General features: G+C 45.0%; 1 protein-coding gene across 1 annotated transcript; it reads left to right on the top strand.

Annotated features, from left to right (window-relative positions):
• Positions 1-1,682, top strand: LOC106531958 (uncharacterized protein K02A2.6; the record flags this gene model as incomplete). The annotated part of the gene is given in 1 exon segment (XM_014027919.1): positions 1-1,682. A coding segment is annotated over 1 exon segment (1,682 nt), but the record flags the coding sequence as incomplete, so codon positions are not given.

Raw genomic sequence — 1,682 nt, 5'->3', positions numbered from 1 at the left:
TCAACCTTCACTAAACTACCTGGGTCACACCATTTCAAAAGAAGGTCTTCAACCAGATCAGGATAGAGTCACTGCTGTGATTCATGCTCCAGCTCCACATGACACGTCTTCTCTGAGATCTTTCCTTGGTCTTGTATCATGGTACAGTAAGTTCTTTCCGGATTTTGCAACTGTTATTGAGCCATTACGTGCAGTGCTCAGAGACTCTACAGATTTAAGCTTCAAGTGGACGACAGAAGCACAGYCTAGCTTCACTTCACTTAAAAACCTCATAGTCAATAGTCCTGCCTTAGCTCTGTATGACCCTGAGTTACCAACCTATGTTACAACTGATGCTTCAGACTATGGACTGGGCGCGGTGTTAACTCAACTGCATTCAGATCAAGGTGAGAGAGTTGTCGCTTTTGCATCAAGGACTCTTTCTTCTGCTGAGCGCAAGTACTCCACRGTCGAAYRTGAAGCTCTTGCCTGCGTTTGGGCTGTGGAAAGGTGGAGAACCTACCTCTGGGGTCGTCGCTTTGTTCTTCGTACAGATCACCAAGCRCTTACGACTTTACTCACCTCTAAAGGTTCTGGCCGTGCTGGACTAAGGATAGCCAGATGGTCCGCTCGACTGCTCTGCTTTACATACGACGTCACTTACCGCCCAGGAAATCTAAACGTCACTGCTGACTGCCTGTCTCGACTACCACTAACTGCTGAAAATGAGGCAACAGAGGAACCTGACATGATTGCTGCTGTTTTTAAAGAGTCACTGTGTGCCATTTCTCTTCCAGAGTTCACTTCTGCCAGTGAAATCTGTCCAGAACTTTCACTGCTGCGCAACCAGATTGAAAAAGGTTGGCCCAAATGCAAAAAAGGTCTTCCAGAGAACCTTACTCCATACTTCCAGATACGACATGAGTTGTCCGTTCATGGTTCACTGATATTGAGATTGACAGATCGACTAGTTGTBCCTGTTTCACWGCGTGCCAGGATTGTTGACTTGGCACATGAAGGACATCAAGGCATTGTCCGTACCAAGCAGAGACTGCGTGAACTTTTCTGGTGGCCACAACTGGACAAATTTGTACATTCTGTCATTGCTTCCTGTGTTGACTGCCAGTTCAGTGATAAAGTAGCCATAACTGCTCCTGCTCCACTCACTCCAGTTGAATTCCCCAGTAAACCATGGGAAAAAGTTGCAATAGACATTACAGGTCCATTTGAAAATGCTACATGGGACTGCCGTYATGCTATTGTACTTACAGATTACTACAGCAAATGGCCTGAGGTTGCATTCAGTTCTACTGTCACTAAAGATGTTATCATTCGCTTTTTAGCCACTGTGTTCAGTAGGGAAGGTAATCCGATGTATCTTGTCTCAGATAATGGTTGTCAGTTTACTTCTCATGCATTTAGTACTTTTCTGAGAGAGAGGGAGATACAGCACTTAAGGTCCAGTGTATACTACCCTAAAGCAAATGGTGCTGTGGAAAGATTCAACAGAGTACTTAAGGAGTGCATACAAACATCTGAAAGAAGTCACAGCTCATGGAAGGAASCTGTAACAGAATTCCTGYACAACTACCGAGCTACTCCTCATGCAACCACCGGAGTAACCCCATTTGAGCTACTGAGAAACAGAAAGATGCGCACCAAGTTAAACATACTCCCAGTAGAACTGAAAAGCAAAACACATG

Source organism: Austrofundulus limnaeus, unplaced genomic scaffold, assembly GCF_001266775.1.
Source record: "Austrofundulus limnaeus strain Quisiro unplaced genomic scaffold, Austrofundulus_limnaeus-1.0 Scaffold698, whole genome shotgun sequence".
In the NCBI taxonomy this organism is placed as follows: domain Eukaryota; kingdom Metazoa; phylum Chordata; class Actinopteri; order Cyprinodontiformes; family Rivulidae; genus Austrofundulus; species Austrofundulus limnaeus.
The sequence above is the reverse complement of the archived record's forward strand: the minus strand, read 5'-3'. Positions and strand labels throughout refer to the sequence as shown.